Raw genomic sequence first — 16,314 nt, 5'->3', positions numbered from 1 at the left:
AATATGTTTTTCTCAACACTTTTCTTCTATTTTATAACTTTATTACTCTACTCTCTTAAACAACAACTGTCACTCTACTTAACACCACACAAATATTGCACCCTATTGCAAAATGGTTTAATGCAATGTATTTGTACAACAAAAAACTAAAACACTAAAAAATAACATTTTGTAATGTTGCGGTTGAAAACAAGTAGTAGATGAAGATTATCAATTGATAACAATTGATTGTACAAATTTACGATTTTTCGAATTTCTTCCCCAAATGTGTACGTATAGGATCGGTATCGTCCAATGATAGTGGACTCTGTTCTTATGCCCAACATGATACAAGCTCTTCATCATCTGTCTATACGGCGGCCGATTGTCGTTTATTACAACAGATTTCCAATACGGCTGCAACACGCAATATAAATACTCAATGTAGTCAAAGAGCTTTATCACCACATACCTTACACCCAGCAACAACAACAGTTACACAAACTGCAAATAGTATGAATGCACTACCACTGCCACAAACACAATCACAACAACAGCAACAATTACCACCACCAACATTGACCCCTCCACCTTACTTAATGCGTGGTCAAAATTTACAAATGTTTATGACAAACGGTGGCAATAATGCTGTTAATGGTGGAACACATGCACCACCGCCACAACTTCTACATAATAGACCGTTGTCGCCACCATTACAGCAGCCAAATATGCCACCTCCATATGCCACAGCGGCCGCTATGTTACATCATAATCATAGACATTCCAATATGCATGGTAAGTTTGAGAGGTTGGAGGACATAGCATTACCATTTTTTCGGGGTAACAGGACACAGAGTTATTTGGTGTAAACATAAAGATCAATAAAAAGGTATTTTCAAAGGAATTCATATTTTTTCTTCTTTTGGTATTTTTTGTTTTAGTTTTAAGGGTTTGATATTTGTTAATTATGTTAAATACTAGTTGAAACCAATCCGTGTTAACGGCCCTATTACTCTACTTATAGTGATCCAAATTTTAAAGTCGTTTGGTCCAGCGGTTTATGGGTAAATTTGTGTCTCGCGCTAATTGAAAACATTAACATGAGTTCTAGTTCAGTTCTAGTTCAGTTCTAGTTCAGTTCTAGTTCAGTTCTAGTTCAGTTCTAGTTCAGTTCTAGTTCAGTTCTAGTTCAGTTCTAGTTCAGTTCTAGTTCAGTTCTAGTTCAGTTCTAGTTCAGTTCTAGTTCAGTTCTAGTTCAGTTTTAGTTCAGTTCTATTTCAGTTCTAATTCAGTTCTAGTTCAGTTCTAGTTCAGTTTTAGTTCAGTTCTAGTTCAGTTCTAGTTCAGTTCTAGTTCAGTTCTAGTTCAGTTCTAGTTCAGTTCTAGTTCAGTTCTAGTTCAGTTCTAGTTCAGTTCTAGTTCAGTTCTAGTTCAGTTCTAGTTCAGTTCTAGTTCAGTTCTAGTTCAGTTCTAGTTCAGTTCTAGTTCAGTTCTAGTTCAGTTCTAATTCAGTTCTAGTTCAGTTCTAGTTCAGTTCTAGTTCAGTTCTAGTTCAATTCTAGTTCAGTTCTATTTCAGTTCTAGTTCAGTTCTAGTCCGGTTCTGTTATTTTTTCGCCAAAAATTTCACCAATAATTAATATTTTCACTAAAAGTCCAATTTTCACTAAAAATTTAAATTTTCAGTGAAATTTGAAATTTTCACTAAAGTTGAAATTTTCACTAAAAATTGAAATTTTCACTATAAGTTGAATTTTCACTAAAAGTTGAGATTTTCACTACAAGTTGATATTTTCTTCATTTCTAGTTCAGTTCTAGTTCAGTTGTAGTTCAGTTTCTAGTTCAGTTCTAGTTCAGTTCTAGTTCAGTTCTAGTTCTAGTTCAGTTCTAGTTCAGTTCTAGTTCAGTGCTAGTTCAGTTCTAGTTCAGTTCTAGTTCAGTTCTAGTTCAGTTCTAGTTCAGTTCTAGTTCAGTTCTGTCTAGTTCAGTTCTAGTCAGTTCTGTTCTAGTTCAGTTCTAGTTCAGTTCTAGTTCAGTTCTAGTTCAGTTCTAGTTCAGTTCTAGTTCAGTTCTAGTTCAGTTCTAGTTCAGTTCTAGTTCAGTTCTAGTTCAGTTCTAGTCCGGTTCTGTTATTTTTTCGCCAAAAATTTCACCAATAATTAATATTTTCACTAAAAGTCCAATTTTCACTAAAAATTAAAATTTTCACTAAAAATTTAAATTTTCAGTGAAATTTGAAATTTTCACTAAAAGTTGAAATTTTCACTAAAAATTGAAATTTTCACTATAAGTTGAAATTTTCACTAAAAGTTGAGATTTTCACTACAAGTTGATATTTTCACTAAAATTTGAAATTTTCACTAAAAGTGGAAATTTTCATTAAAAATTTAATTTTCACTAAAAATTTAAGTTTTCACTAAAAACTTAAATTTTTACTTAAAATTAAATTTTAAAAAAATCAAAATTTCACTAAAGATTAAATGTTTTGAGAAATATTTATGATTTTTAAAAAGAATTAGTTTTTTTTTAGGATTTTTAAAAGTTAGATTTTGTGTCTTGTGAGAGAGGAACCGTTACTAAAGTAGTCACTAGTTTTGAATTTTGATTGTTTATATAAAATTAGTTTTATTTATACTTTTTATGAAAATATTTATAATTTGTTTTATTTATTTTTATTTAATTTTCCTTTTTTTGTTTTTAATTTAATTAATTAACTTTTTTTTATTTATTAGAACTTTTCTTCTGAATTTCTTTTCTTTCCCCCCATAAAGGTGCTGCTGGTTGCCCCATATGTCCTATGCCACCACCGATGAACCAATAAATAAAACCAATAACAATTTTTTATATATAAAATGAATATAAAATGGTAAGTTTTGTTAAATTTTTTAATTTATAGAAAAATAAATAATTTTTTTTTTTTTTCAAATTTCTTTTTATCTAGTTAATGAACAAAAAAAAATATTGCCAAATTGATGTTTTTTATTTAAAAGAAAAAAGTTATATATTAAATTAAAAAATAAAACAAAAAACATAAAATAAGGTTGTGGAGTAAAATGTTTTTAAACGCATAAATTGTGTAAACATAATAATGAAATGTTAAATGAAGGATTTTCTTTTTTTTTCGATTTAACGCTTTAAATCCAACAAATAATAATCTGCAGGCGGACCTTTTTGTCCTCAGACAATTTTCTATTTACTTTAAATGGATCTTATATTTACTACTTTATACTCTCTACTACTCTTATATAGTTATATACTGTTTATATTAAGAATTTAATTTCTTTTTTTGGGATATTATCATGTAAAATATTTAATTACTTTTATTAGTTTTAAGTTTTAACTGGAAAAAATTTAAAAAAAAAAATAATATACAGCCAAATTTACAAAAAAAAATCAAACTAAAACCAACAAAAAATACTACTTAAAATTTACCAAGAAAAAAACTATAAAAAGACTTACAAAATATGTACAATTTTTTATTATTATTAATTATAATGAATTCTTAAAACCAACTCTCTATTTTTTTGAAAACCTCTAAAAAAACTTTAATAAAAATTTGAATTTTTTTAATAAATTATAAAAAAATAACTCGAATCATCAGGCTATATATACATATATTTATAATAACTGTGTAAACTAAAGACAAGTATTAATTTAAGTTTTTCTCCTTCCCCTTAAAAAAAAACACATAATGAAAATGAAAGCAATTTTCCAAATATTCAAAACAAATACATAATATAGTAGAATTATTTATAAAACATAAAAAAAGTATTTATAATACAAATCAAACACACATTTTGTATATTACTTACACTTCTCTTACATTTAATTTTGTTTCACACCAGGCCTGGAAAATGGAAATTTTGATATACATATTTACTAACTATTAAACCAAAAATATAACTTTTTGGGTTTTGAAGTACTAAACTAATTTGTCGTTAAACCATGGACTTACTATAGACTGTAGAGTAGACTACAAAATAGACTATTCACTAGACTACAGACTAGGCTATAGACTAGGCTATAAACTAGACTAAAGACTAGACTATAGGCTAGACTACAGACTAGACTATAGACTACACTATAACTAGACTATAGACTAGGCTATTGATTGTACTATTGACAAGACTGTAGAATATACTATAGACTAGAATATAGACTAGTCTACAGACTAAACTAAAAACTAAACTATAGACTAGGCTATTGACTAGACTATAGACTAAACTATGGTCTTGATTATAGACTACACTATAGGTTAGACTATAGTCAGACTATAGGCTAAACTATATAATAGACTATAGACTCGACTATAGAATACACTATAGACTAGACTATAGTATAGACTATAGACTAGACTATAGAGTAGACTATAGAATAGACTATAGACTAGACTATAGAGTAGACTATAGAATAGACTATAGACTAGACTATAATATAGACTATAGACTAGACTATATAGTATACTATAGACTAGACTATAGAGTATACTATAGACTAGACTATAGAGTAAGACTATAGAATAGACTATAGACTAGACTATAGTATAGACTAAAGACTAGACTATAGTATAGACACAGACTAGACTATAGAATAGACTATAGACTAGACTAGACTATAGTATAAACTATAGACTAGACTATAGTATAGAATATAGTATAGACTATAGACTAGATTATAGACTAGACTATAGACTAGACTATAGACTAGACTATAGACTAGACTATAGACTAGGACTATAGACTAGACTATAGACTAGACTATAGACTAGACTATAGACTAGACTATAGACTAGACTATAGACTAGACTATAGACTAGACTATAGACTAGACTATAGACTAGACTATAGACTAGACTATAGACTAGACTATAGACTAGACTATAGACTAGACTATAGACTAGACTATAGACTAGAACTATAGACTAGACTATAGACTAGACTATAGACTAGACTATAGGACTAGACTATAGACTAGACTATAGGACTAGACTATAGACTAGACTATAGACTAGACTATAGACTAGACTATAGACTAGACTATAGACTAGGACTATAGACTAGACTATAGACTAGACTATAGACTAGACTATAGACTAGACTATAGACTAGCTATGACCTAGACTATAGACAGACTATAGACTAGACTATAGACTAGACTATAGACTAGACTATAGACTAGACTAGACGAGACTATACTAGACTAGTAGGACTAGGACTGTAGACTAGAGTATAGAGTAGACTATAGACTAGAGTATAGAGTAGACTATAGACTAGACTATAGACTAGACTATAGACTAGACTATAGACTAGACTATAGACTAGACTATAGACTAGACTATAGACTAGACTATAGACTAGACTATAGACTAGACTTTAGACTAGACTATAGACTAGACTATATACTAGACTATAGACTCGACTATAGACTAGACTATAGACTAGACTATAGACTAGACTATAGACTAGACTATAGACTAGACTAAAGACTAGACTATAGACTAACTAAAGACTAGACTATAGACTATACTATAGACTAGACTATAGAGTAATCTATAGACTAGACTAGGTACTAAAAAAGCCGTGGATATCAAAAAGTACTAAATTTTCCATGCCTATTTCACACTCAAAGTCACTTTTAAATATTATTGAACAAATTTTGTATAATTTATTTAATTAAGCTGCATTTCATTTACCCACATACATCCATTTCCTTCATCAACTTTCTCAACCCATAACGTAAATATATTTGAACTATTTTGCTATTTTTTTTGTATTTATATATCACTCTTACATATAAAATTTCTTAGTTAAGAGGGACCCATAATAACAATTAATTTTTACTCATAAGTTTTATTCAGCTTTTTCTCTTTGTATAAATTTAAAAATATATATCAAATGAATAATAAATATTTACTTTTATAATATTAAAAAAGAAAACTTTAATTAAAACAAGTTATATGGAAGGATAATGAAAATTATGAATTATCTCTTTAGTTTAATTAAAACATTTTGCAAAAAAACGGCAGCTTAAAAGAGGTTAAAATTATTAATTGGTTTATAAATAGCAAAGAAGTATAAAAACATTTCATCAAACTTTGTACGTAAGGAAAATTAGTGTTTTGAAATATGTTCTAAAGTTTGCTGTAATGATTTTTGCAGTTTCAAAATTTATAAAAAAAAATATATTTTCATATCATTCTTTGTACTAGTTCAGTTGATATATTAATATAATTCTTTATTTCTAGAAAATTAACTTAAATTTTTTTTAACTAAAAGATGTAATTATTAAAGTTATTTTTATTTAATCTGTAGTGTAGTCTACAGTTTTCTATATATTTATAGTCTAGTCCATAGTTTTGACTATAGTCTAAAGTTTAAACTCATTTAAATATAGTCCAGACTGTAGTCAGGTCTGGACTATATTTGACTATAGTCTTGACTATGGTTTGACTATAGACTGGACTATAGTCTGGAGTATAGTATTGTCTATAGTTTGACAAGACTCTTAACTATAGTTGACTATAGTCTGGACTATAGTTTGACTATTAGTGTGGACTATAGTTTGACTATAATCTGGACTATAGTTTGACTATAGTATATGCTATAGATTGACTATAGTCTGGACTATAGTTTAACTATAGTCTGGACTATAGTTTAACTATAGTCTGGACTATAGTTTAACTACAGTCTGGAGTATAGTCTGGAATATAGTTTAACTATAGTCTGAAGTATAGCCTGGACTATAGGCCGACTATAGTCCTTTTACTTTTCCTTGAAAGTAAACAGTTTTAGATCAAACACTTTTTTCCAAATATAACTCTAATAATTACGTCTTTTTTGTAAAGTTTTATTTAAAATAATTAAACTACAAAACAAGAAAAGGAATTATAATATTTAGAACCTTTTTCAAACTTAAAATTCCACCTGAAATAGAAAAAAATTAACCTTTTAAGAAGAGTCTTGGTAAAACAAACCCTTTCTTAAACAAATTTCTTAATTTTGTTATTGAAAGAGGAACTAAAGCGTTACAAATAATAGGGAAATGAAATGTTAAGGACAAATTAAGAAATTCAAAACATAATTAAAATAAATTTTAAACAAAATACAGCCAAAAAGAGTTATATATAAAGTTTTAACGAAATATTAAAAAAAAAAATTATATAAAAAAGTTAAACAAAAATGTTATAAAATGTACATTTACACCCCTTCCCCCCAAAAAATACATTTAATTTTTATATAAATAAATATATTTATTAAATATTTATAAAAAAAATAACAAAATATGAACAAAATAAATGTAAAAAATTTATATATAAACAATAAAAGGTTTTCAATAATGTTTTTTTCTTTTTAATAATTAATAAATAATAATTTTATAAATAAAATATCAGAAAAAGAATAAAAGTTTTTTTTTTTAACTATAAAGGAATTGAATTCTTTATCATTTAAATAAGAAACAAATATCATTTACATAAAATTTTTTTAACATAATTTAGTCATAATTAGTTTAGTTTATTAACAAATAAATTATTAATTTTCATAAAATTCATTCACTCTCTACAAACAAAATTGTATATTTTCTAACATTAACAAATCAAATTATAATTTAAATATTATTTACTTAGTTAATAATGTAAATTTTATAAATATTTCCTAAAATAAGTTAAACTCTTTATATATAATAAAACTTTTTTAAAATATTTTTATTAAAATATTATTTTCTCTCCTCCCCCTTAGAGTATAAAAAGCTGCCAAAATCTTCTTTCTTTTTAATAACATAAATTATTCATAAAAAAAAAAAGAAACAACAAAAAAAATAAATTTATTAATGTTATTTATGCATGTTAATGGTATTAAAATTGAAACCAACAAATAAACTCCATTACATAAAAGAAAAATTTATTCATACTCTGTTTAAATATAAATAATTGTATTTAATAATTATTCAAAACAAAAAAAGAAATAATCTTATATTTTTAATAAAAAACAAATTGTATTTAAAACTGAAACAAAACAAAAGATATTGATGGTCAAATAAACAAAACAAGTTGTAGTAAAAATTATAAATATTTATAAAAAAAAATTAATAAAAAAATTGTGTTTTATTTGCTTTAAAAAAGATATATTTTATAGGTAATTTCCATTTCTATTTTGCTTAATTATGGCAACACTTGTGTAACATTTACTTAGTTATCTTCAAGTTTAACTTAACGTTATACAAACTATTGCCTACCTTTAGGTGTTGGCATATAAAATATAAACAACTTACAAGGTGACTCAAAGAAACATTCACAATAACTTTTCTGCAGAAAAACAAAGTTATCATTAAATTGTTTAAAAAAAATCAAAGTTCTAGAATCTAGATCAAGAACTGAACAAGAAAGGGACTGGAACTGAACTAGAGTTGATTAGAAATGATCTAGAAACTGAATTAGAATGAAACTAGAAATGAATAGAACTGAACTAGAACTAGAGCAGAATTGAACAAGAAGTGAACTAAAACCGAATTAAAAACTAACTGGATGTGAAGTAGAACTGAACTAGAATTAAACTAGAACTAGAATAGAGCTGAACTAGAATTAAAACTAGAACTGGACTAGAGCTGAACTATAACAGAACTAGAACTCAATTAGAACAGAACCAGTACTCAACTACAACTGAGCAAGAACTAAACTAGAACCGAACTAGAACTGAACTAAAACGGAACCAGAACTAAACTAGAACAGATCTAGAACTCAATTAGAACTGAGCTAGAACTAACTAGAAACTGAACTAGACATAAACTAGAACTGAACTAAAACTGAACTAGAATTAACTATAACTGAACTAGAATTAAACAAGAACTGGACTAAAAACAGAACTAGACTGAGCTAGATCTCAACCAGAACTAACTCGAAATGAATTAGAACTGAATTAGAAATGAACTAGAACTGACCTAAAACGGAACTAGAACTTAACTTGAACCGGACTAGAGCTGATATAGAACTGAAATAGATCTAAATTAGAACTGAACTAGAACAGAACTTGAACTAAACTAGAACTGAACTAGAACTAACTAGAACTGATCTGGAAACTGAACTCGGACACGAACTAGACCTGAACTAGAACTGAATTAGAACTAAACTAGAACTAAAAGAACTGAAGTAGACCTGAACTAGAACTGAACTAGAACTTAACTAGGACTGAACTAGAACTTAACTAGAACTTAACTAGGACTGAACTAGAACTGAATTAGGACTCAACTAGAACTGAGCTAGAACTTAACTAAACTAGAACTTAACTAGAACTGAACTAGAACTAAACCAGAACTAAACTAGAAATTGAACTAGCACTAAACTAGAACTAAACTATAACCAAAGCTTACGTAGAACAAAACTTGAACCTAACTAGAACTGAACTAAACAGAACTATAAACTAGAACTGAACTGAACTGAACCAAAGCTTAAGAAGAACAAAGCTTGAACCTAACTAGAACTGAACTAAAACAGAACTATAAGGGCACTAAAACTGATCTTAAACCGAAATAGAATTGAACTAGAAGTGACCTGGAATTGAACTAGAACTGAATTAGAACAGAAATAGAAAATGACTAAACACTAGAACTAACAAGACTAGAACAAACTAGAACTGAACTAGAAATGAACTAGAACTGAACTAGAACTAAACTAGAACTAAACTAGTACTAAACTAGAACTAAACTAGAACTGACCTAAAACTAAACTTAACTAGAAATCCTAAAGAAAATCAAAGTTATGGACAAGTTTTTAAGTCTATAATTAAAAACGCCCATTATTTTATTTTTTTATCAATATATTGGATTTTTCTTTATTTTATATAATTTTTTTTTTTTATGGTAAACTTTAAGTTTGTTTTCTTTTTTTTTATTATTTTTGCTTTAAATACAAGGCACAATTGATTATTTTTTGTCTTACAACTTAATACTAACAACAAGTAAACTTGATGGATAATGAAAAAAAAAAATATAATAAATTTCACACAATTAATGATATGGAAGTAGTATAGTATTCAGAAATTGTGCAAAATATAATATAAAATTTTCTTTTTCGAAAGAATAAATATTTATATGTTTAAAAAAAAATTGTATCGTTTTGTATTACGCATAATGATTTCTATATACCAAGAAGTGGAAGAAGTTATGTTTGTATGAAAATAAAAATAAGTTTAATAATTACAGAGAATAAATATAGATAAAAAAATACTTCAAGAGAAAATAAACAAAAGCTAAACTACAGAAATAGATTAAATAAAATTATAAAAAAATAAGAATAATAAGCACCCTGTATATAAAAAAATAAATGTAGAAAATACAATTGTTCGTTCAATGTTTTGTTTTAAGAATAAATTAAACTAATTAAAGCAATTTAATTGCCAAATAATAGCAACGAGGGTTAATAAAATAAAGAGGAGGGAATTAAACATAAAAATACTTGTTTAATAATAAAAATGAGGGTTACAAATTAAAATTACGTCTATAATGGTCAAATGGACATTGCATGTGTGGGCGAGTGTGAAATATATAAAACCAAATGGAACGATGAAGGTAATTTTGTAATATAAAATTAAATTAATCTCGTTCTTTTAGATATGTTATTAAAAGACTATAAATAAATTTATATTGAGCCAAAGAAGGTATAATGCTGTCTCTTTGATGACGTAAATTACCAATAACTCTAGGTATGTCCAAATCCTAAAAGTAACCAAAAGAAAATTAGCAAATGAAATTATTAAAAAAAAAAAAAATGAAAATAACAACAAACCTCATTATGATCTAAGGTGTAGAGTAGTAAATCAGCTGTTAGTGTAACACCCGATCTACCACCACCTTCTAGACAATGTAACAGTACCGGAGGATTTGTATTATGCCCTGGCGGTACTTCATTTATCGATGCCATACGCACTGAATTGAGCTCTTCCAAAAGTCTAAAAAGTGATTGACATCACGTGGACAATTTTGTTCTGCCCAATCGGTGTAGTTAAGATGCCAAACAGAACGATAACGTCTTGATTGTATGTGATAAAGACGCAGTTTGCTGGTAATACAACGATCGGTAGTTTGTGAAAATTCCTGATAAACCTGGAACTGTAATGGAAAAAATTAAAATTAACATTAAAAATAATTTCCAAAAATTTTAATTTTTATACATTTTCTGAACTAGAACGATACAAAAGCTGAACTAGAATGAACTAAAACTGAACTAGAACTGAACTAGAGAACTGAACTAGAACTGAACTGAACTGAACTAGAACTGAACTAGAACTGAACTAGAACTGAACTAGAACTGAACTAGAACTGAACTAGAACTGAACTAGAACTGAACTAGAACTGAACTAGAACTGAACTAGAACTGAACTAGAACTGAACTAGAACTGAACTAGAACTGAACTAGAACTGAACTAGAACTGAACTAGAACTGAACTAGAACTGAACTAGAACTGAACTAGAACTGAACTAGAACTGAACTAGAACTGAACTAGAACTGAACTAGAACTGAACTAGAACTGAACTAGAACTGAACTAGAACTGAACTAGAATTGAACTAGAACTGAACTAGAACTGAACTAGAACTGAACTAGAACTGAACTAGAACTGAACTAGAACTAAACTAGAACTGAACTAGAACTGAACTAGAACTGAACTAGAACTGAACTATAACTGAACTATAACTGAACTAGAACTGAACTAGAACTGAACTAGAACTGAACTAGAACTGAACTAGAACTGAACTAGAACTGAACTAGAACTGAACTAGAACTGAAATAGAACTGAACTAGAACTGAACTAGAACTGAACTAGAACTGAACTAGAACTGAACTAGAACTGAACTAGAACTGAACTAGAAACTGAACTAGAACTGAACTAGAACTGAACTAGAACTGAACTAGAACTGAACTAGAACTGAACTAGAACTGAACTAGAACTGAACTAGAACTGAACTAGAACTGAACTAGAACTGAACTAGAACTGAACTAGAACTGAACTAGAACTGAACTAGAACTGAACTAGAACTGAACTAGAACTAAACTAGAACTGAACTAGAACTGAACTAGAACTGAAACTAGAACTGAACTAGAACTGAACTAGAACTGAACTAGAACTGAACTAGAACTGAACTAGAACTGAACTAGAACTGAACTAGAACTGAACTAGAACTGAACTAGAACTGAACTAGAACTGAACTAGAACTGAACTAGAACTGAACTAGAACTGAACTAGAACTGAACTAGAACTGAACTAGAACTGAACTAGAACTGAACTAGAACTGAACTAGAACTGAACTAGAACTGAACTAGAACTGAACTAGAACTGAACTAGAACTGAACTAGAACTGAACTAGAACTGAACTAGAACTGAACTAGAACTGAACTAGAACTGAACTAGAACTGAACTAGAACTGAACTAGAACTGAACTAGAACTGAACTAGAACTGAACTAGAACTGAACTAGAACTGAACTAGAACTGAACAAGAACTGAACTAGAACTGAACTAGAACTGAACTAGAACTGAACTAGAACTGAACTAGAACTGAACTAGAACTGAACTAGAACTGAACTAGAACTGAACTAGAACTGAACTAGAACTGAACTAGAACTGAACTAGAACTGAACTAGAACTGAACTAGAACTGAACTAGAACTGAACTAGAACTGAACTGGAACTACATCAGAACTAGAACTGAACTAGAAACTAAACTAGAACTGAACTGGAACTACATCTGAACTGGAACTACCATCAGAACTAGAACTGAACTCGATTATTTTTGGGATTAGCCACCTACCTGACCAAACTCCATACGTTGATTTGTATTGGGCGGTATATAATTCAAATCCTCCGATAACTGCACAATTAAATAAACATCAGCCTCCCAAACACACTGCCAAAAGATGCGTGTGGTTAATTCTTCATGTGGTGATTGTGCTACAATATAGAAACGTTGTTTGTTGCCCACAGTAGCCTAAAAGAGAAAGAAAATAATATCATGTTAAAAGAAACTCAACAAGTAAATTCTTACAAAAACTACTAACCGATATATGAGAGGCGTTAACATAACCATGACGATTTTCCATGGTGGGTGTCAAACGTACACGATTATCATCGTAGGGTTAGAAAATTTGGATCGGAATTTTCATGGCATTTTCTTCTTTCAACGCACAATCGTAGCGTGCCATTTCACGGCGTTTGGGTATGGCCTCAAATTCCATAAACAACTGAGAGTCGGTTAGTTTATCAGTGAGTATTTGACACTAAAATACATAGAAATTGTTAAATTTTATAAAAATTTTTAAATTTTATAACTAACCAATTTATCTTTGGAATATTGTCCCGATATTGGCTGCAATTTCGGCACTCCCGTAGACCATCTATGGTGCAGATTTAGATCATCTTGTGCCAGTTTGATTTTCTGCAGTTTTTGTGGTATTTACCGCCTTTTCTCGTCCCAATGTGGCTGATTTTTGTTTGTCTGGCGTTTTACTTCTGCCCAAGAAGTTCCAGCGTTTTTTACGTTTCTCCTTTGAAGTTGTATTATTGCCCGCTGTACTCGAACTTTGTGTTGTGGTATCCAGTGTACTATTAAACATGGACGATGAAGTGGAAGACAAATTCATGGCTGAAAAATGATGACTTAATGACTCATCGTGGGAAGTGGAAGAGGTAATGCGTGTAGAATTTAGTGCCGCAGTGGTAGAGCTTACAGAGGGTGACATCGAAGTGGAGGAGGTGGGTTGTATGACATCAACAGCTGATACAGAGGACGAGCTTTTCATATTTTTATGCTGCCGTGGAGGTGGCGTCATTTTTACGGGTGTTTGCTCGGGCGTTGAGGAAGTTTGTCCTATGGCCGGTGCTGCTGAGGCTGCTCTTACCGTTCGCTGAGGTGGCGTAGGTTCAAGCAATTGCACATCACTACTAGCTGCCCTATCCGGTTGTGTTTGATGATTGAATTTTTTGATATTCATGGAAATTTCATCCGGTTCATCTTGAGCCTGTAATATTGATGAATTTGCTGTTGAGCTAGTTGTTGTATTGAAGGTCCTGCCGTATCCCTATGCTGCATATGATGATGTCTAGCTGCTGGCACTGGAGGTTGATTAGGCATACCTCCTGGCGCCGATTGTATGGAAGAAGTACGATTTCTTATTTCCGTATTATGAGTGGATGAACCCGATGATCTTTGTTCTGTATTACGCTGAGGCGTTACCGATGTGGAAGATGTGTATTGAGGCAGTGGCACGTTTTCATAAATGGGTTCTATGGAACCATTCATGGCATTGCGTTGTAGTCCCGTCTGACCCGCTTGTAGATTGGCCGAGGAGCGATAACCGGAAGGCGGTAATGTGGGAGAATTTTGTTCATAACTTTGTGTGCTATTGGCGGCATGATTGGCTGCCGTTTGACTTAAAGCCGATTGCCGTAATTGAGACATTATCGAAGGCTGTTCCTCGATCATATTGAGGTTTTCAAAAGTACCATGAGGCGGTAGATAGGATTGCGAATGGCCCATATGACCCATATAGGGATATTGATGTAACATGGTGGCTCCCGAGGAAGTGGTGATTTGTCCTGGGTTACCTAATCCTCCAGGTTGACCGCTATAGGGATATTGAGAATTTAAAAGATTTCTATTTGAAACCAAGTCGGGTGAAGAGCCAGAAACATAAGCCCTATAGCCTAGAAGAGGACGATGAGAAGCTACTGCTAAATCGGGTGTAGAAGAAGAACTTAATCTATTAACCGGATAAGGAGGGGGCGGTTTAGTTCTAATCATTTGCAAGCGTTGAGGCAAATCAGCATAAACATTATTCTGAGGCGTCGAACCCAAACCGGAGGCTGCTGCAGTGGCCGCTGATAGATTATACTGAGCATGCATAGCCTGAGCAGGTTGTGCCACATCGGGATAGCGGTGTGTAGCCATATGACCCAATAGCAAACCATCACCCGCTTGATGTACATCCGGCTGTGAACCGGCATAGTAAGCAGCTGCTGAATTATGAGCTGCCAAAGCAGCTGCTTGATATTGCAATTGATTTAAGTTGTACAATTCATTGGGCGGTGTTCTATACTTCAATTGGACAGCAGTTTCATAATCTGGAGCCGGCCGATAAGTGGGCAACATGGCCTTCAAACGTTCTCTTTCATGAGCATCAGCTGCCAAAATATGATTGTTATTAGTGTGACCCAGAAAACTGCTGCTACTGTGTAGATTATTATTGCTTAAATCCTGGCAGGAGCTGCTCTGGAGGCGTGTATCTAAAATACTATTGGAGAGATGTTGTGAAGAGGACACATAGTCGTGAGAGTATTCCTGAAAAAAAAAAAATAATTGGTAAATGGACTTTTTTGCAAAAATTTTAAAAACCCACCTTGCTCAACCAACTCTGACCCATTTGTCCTCCTCCTCCTCCACCACCACTATGATGAGCCATATGCAAAGCACTGCCATTCATGTTGTTGTTATCTGCTCGTCCACTACCCGATTGATGACTAGCTGCCAAAGATATATTGGAAGACATTAAGGCTGAAGAAGAATTGGCTGTTGAAATAAGACCATGAGGCGGTAATTGTGAAGAAGACTGATGATGCAGAGATTGTGCCGAAGAGAGGAATTCTTGTGACTGTTGTTGTGTATTGGGCTGATAATGTGATGAACCAATTGTTCCCGCTCCTGGCACATAAGTAGCATGATGCTCCAATAGCAAATCCTCTCTCGAATCACTTAAATCATAACCACTAAAGGCAGAAGCATTCATAGCTTCCGCTCCTCCACCACCTATAGAAATACCATTAGCACTCTCCACATCACCCATACTCGAGGAAGAATCTTCATCTATATAACGTTTAAAGAATTTATGTTGTGTTATACACAACTTCCAAAAATATCTAGCTGTATCAGTCTCTGAGAATATAAAAGAACCCAAAAATTGTGAACCATCTGCTTTATTTTGTACTATACGTATGGCTCGCTTTTCTATGGTCACCGTATGGAAATCTTTCCAGGGAAAATATTGACGACCATTCTCGGCCGTCACTACCATACCATTTATGGCCAAGCCTAGATTGATATCATTGCCCAGATTATCTTTAGCTTGAAAACGTTCTTCACCATAACCCTCCAGTTGTTGGCAACATTGTATGTACATTTCCTCAGCCTGTGAAGTGGTTAGATGTTGGATGCCCGAATGTTGTTGTAAGACCTCGAGTATTAGACTGTCCAATAGATTATCATCGTTGACGAGTCCTAAAGATGAATAAATTGAAAAGTATTATTTAAGGTTAAGTTTAAAATTTAAAAAATATCATGTTCGAAAATTTCAAAGTT

General features: G+C 31.1%; 2 protein-coding genes across 2 annotated transcripts in view; one reads left to right on the top strand and one right to left on the bottom strand.

Moving 5' to 3' along the window:
- The first annotated feature begins 269 nt into the window (after window positions 1-269).
- Window positions 270-2,838, top strand: LOC119609395. The gene is made up of 2 exons (XM_037964153.1): window positions 270-774; window positions 2,750-2,838. The coding sequence occupies exons 1-2, from the start codon at window positions 495-497 to the stop codon at window positions 2,797-2,799; spliced, it is 330 nt and encodes a 109-aa protein (XP_037820081.1). The 5' UTR covers window positions 270-494; the 3' UTR covers window positions 2,800-2,838.
- A 7,332-nt stretch (window positions 2,839-10,170) lies between these two features.
- Window positions 10,171-16,314, bottom strand: part of LOC119609394 (tyrosine-protein phosphatase non-receptor type 21-like) — a 19,725-nt gene continuing 13,581 nt past the window's right edge. The window contains 9 exon segments of the mRNA XM_037964152.1: window positions 10,171-10,685; window positions 10,756-10,913; window positions 10,916-11,078; window positions 12,775-12,951; window positions 13,022-13,240; window positions 13,297-13,399; window positions 13,401-13,989; window positions 13,992-15,300; window positions 15,359-16,233. Of these exon segments, the coding sequence (XP_037820080.1) occupies window positions 10,563-10,685; window positions 10,756-10,913; window positions 10,916-11,078; window positions 12,775-12,951; window positions 13,022-13,240; window positions 13,297-13,399; window positions 13,401-13,989; window positions 13,992-15,300; window positions 15,359-16,233 (3,716 nt within the window). The 3' untranslated portion in view covers window positions 10,171-10,562.

Source organism: Lucilia sericata, unplaced genomic scaffold (genome assembly GCF_015586225.1).
Source record: "Lucilia sericata isolate MDLA Ls3-8-SP2 unplaced genomic scaffold, ASM1558622v1 Contig000975F_arrow, whole genome shotgun sequence".
Lineage (NCBI taxonomy): Eukaryota > Metazoa > Arthropoda > Insecta > Diptera > Calliphoridae > Lucilia > Lucilia sericata.
The sequence above is the reverse complement of the archived record's forward strand: the minus strand, read 5'-3'. Positions and strand labels throughout refer to the sequence as shown.

Excerpts from the sequence above, each read along its gene's own strand:
- LOC119609395 (XM_037964153.1), top strand. The coding sequence starts at position 495 with ATGAATGCACTACCACTGCCACAAACACAATCACAACAACAGCAACAA. Across the intron at positions 775-2,749 it reads TAGACATTCCAATATGCATG|GTGCTGCTGGTTGCCCCATA; the intron begins GTAAGTTTGAGA and ends CCCCCCATAAAG.